This window comes from Miniopterus natalensis, chromosome 4 (genome assembly GCF_054644295.1).
Source record: "Miniopterus natalensis isolate mMinNat1 chromosome 4, mMinNat1.hap1, whole genome shotgun sequence".
NCBI classification, from domain to species: Eukaryota; Metazoa; Chordata; class Mammalia; order Chiroptera; family Miniopteridae; genus Miniopterus; species Miniopterus natalensis.
Window position 1 is genome coordinate 84,496,105 of NC_142084.1, and position 2,577 is coordinate 84,498,681.

At 49.3% G+C, this 2,577-nt stretch overlaps 1 protein-coding gene across 1 annotated transcript; it reads right to left on the minus strand.

Annotated features, from left to right (window-relative positions):
• Positions 1 to 688: 688 nt before the first annotated feature.
• Positions 689 to 2,011, minus strand: LOC148093394 (uncharacterized). The gene has a single exon (XM_087816188.1). It carries the CDS (start codon positions 2,009 to 2,011, stop codon positions 689 to 691), a length of 1,323 nt encoding a protein of 440 aa, XP_087672314.1.
• Between the last annotated feature and the right edge of the window lie 566 nt (positions 2,012 to 2,577).

Sequence of the window (2,577 nt, forward strand, 5' to 3'; positions counted from 1 at the left end):
ACAGATTTCTGGCCTCAGATTAAAGTGCTATCTCACCTAAAGACAATACTTGGATTTCCCTTGGTAAAGAAACTGTAACCCAACATAAAGCAATGTGACGCCTTGCCATGTCATTTTATCTCCTTGTCTTACTATTATTAGAATACCTTCTCACTTGTGAGCAAACTATAAAAGGAGCTCCCCTGGTCGCTGGCACAAACTTTTTTTAAAAACCTTAAAAACACTTGGCCTTTGTGTTCTGAGTTGGCCGAAAGGAGTGAGAATAAACTAATACTGGTCATTTACTGAGCAGAAAGCACTATATAAAGCCGATCTGAGATGCTGCCCTTGACGGTTCTTCTGTAAAGAAACCTGACTCAGCTAGATGAAATAAATCACACAACTATTTTTCCTTCCACTTCCTCAAGGTGGTTTTCTTGACCTGGCTTCATGTATGAGTGTTTGGCAAATGGTGTCAGGCTATCTGGAGGTTTTGGAAACATCCTGTTTGCTAACAAGAGCTAATTAAAGAAAAACCTAATTAAGGGAAGCTGGTCACACACAAATCTAGCGGTCTGGCTGGCAAAAAGCACCCAATCCTTCACACTAACATGTCATGACGGGTCATTTACAGGAGCAGTGAGATCCCTAACCAGGTTTATGCAGCACCTAAGAACACTTGCTCCGGTCCTATGGAATCAGTGACAGTTTAGAAATTACTGGGGATTGATTCGGCGGCTAGGGAAGACCTTCTTCTGTTCTTAAGAGCACCCCATCGCAGTCCTTTCCTCTCTGGGAACAAGTGCTTGGTAGACAACTGTTCCTGCTGCGGCTTCAGAATTTTTAACCAGCTTTGAGAGGTCTTTTCCTCCTGGCACTGCCGGCACAGCTGGCGCTGCCACTCTAACTCTTTGTGTAGCTGTAACTCCTGGCTCTCTGCTAGGAGGCGGTGAAACTCAGAAGCATGCCTCTCTGCGGCCACCTCCAAGGCCTGGGCTTTCCTCTTCATTTCCTCTTCTTGTCTCTTTCCCAACGTGCTCAGGGCCGGCTCACTCAGTTGCTTCTCCAGTACCGCTTTTTCCTGGAGGTACCAGGCATGGGCCTTCGCAGCTGTCTGAGCTCGGGCTTTCTTTAGCTCCTCCTGTAATGTCTGCAGTTCTCTCTGCTGCGTCTCCCTTACCAGTGAAACACCCCTCACTGCCTCCAACTGCTGCTCCAAATCAGGTTCCAGCTCTTCCTTCTCCGGGAACTGTGTTGTTAGAAGCTCTGAAGTTCGTTTCTCATAGTTGGAGGCTAATTCCTGTGTCGTCTGTGAGGTCTCGTCACTTTCTTGGGCACAGATGTTCCACTGATTTTCAATTTCCTTTCTGTACTCCCTAGTCGTGTTGGTCAGGTTTGCCAGCATGACTTTGACCTCAGCCTGGATGGGTAATATTTTATTGAGGAGCAGCTCGGTTTCCTCCATGACCAATTTTTGCTGGATTTGAGTTTCTTTTACTTGGTGGTCCAGCTTCATCACTTCCACTGTCATTTCTATAAGCCCCATCACTGCTTCTGTTGGTCTCTCTGGCTTCAAAAAATTACTTATTAAACGAAAATACGATGTAGGGGGGCTACTGGAGTCCTCCCTTGCTGCAAGTATTCTTAATGCCTGGAGTCCGAGCTCAGCACTAGCATCCACTGTCCAGAACCCCTGCGAGTCCCAGCTCACCTGGGTGCTGGTCAGGACATCCTTGAGCGGCAACTCGGTCCTGGAGGGCTCTTCACTTAGTGGACCCTGGGTCCTGGGCTCTGGTTTACTCAGCACCTGTGTCGTGGAGGACACTTCACTCAGCGGCACCTGGGTCCTGGTTGAAGCTTTAGGCGTTAGCAGCACCGCAGTCCTGCATGGGGCTCCAGTTCTCATCCGCACCGGGGTCCTAGATGAGTCTCTGGGCTTCAGCCTCACTGCAGTCCTGGGCCGCACAGCACTGGCACTCTGGTCCCTGGGGTCTTTGGTTTCCTCTTTCTGGGCGCTTGAAGTGAACTCCATGGCCTTTTTCCTGCTGCAGAAGCCCTGCTCCAAGGCTCTCAGGTAGCCAGGCTGTCCCAGGAATCAGGGCCTGTGTCCCCAGGTCCTTTTCCTTTATGCTGAGCTTGCCCTCCTCTGGCTCCTGGCAACCCTGCTCCTAGCACTGCCAGATCCCCACCACTGTCTGGGGTGGACTCCCGGGCGTGCTCCCGAGTCAGGTGAGCACAGGAAGATGCTCCGGCATCCCAGCATCCCTTACTTTACCCTCTCCACCTGGTGAGCCTGCTCTACTTTCATAACTTGCAATGCACAAGGTGGAATGTAGGCTTCTCCCTAGTGAAGTCTCCACGGTGACCGGGTAGAGGGGGAGGAGCCAGCTGAGCTCATAAAGGGGGCTTCTGGCCCCATTGTGTCTTTAGGTTTTGGGAACATTTTTCTTAAAGCAAAAATATATTCTGAAGTTTCTATGGTGGGCTGAAAGGACAAAATCATGAGATGGCCAAGGTGTTTTAGAAATGAGCAAAATGTGTTAAAACCAAAAAAAAATCATCAAATATGTATGGAACCACAAAAGACCCCAAATAGAC

Coding starts and splice junctions, on each gene's coding strand:
- LOC148093394 (XM_087816188.1), bottom strand. CDS start 2,011: ATGGAGTTCACTTCAAGCGCCCAGAAAGAGGAAACCAAAGACCCCAGG.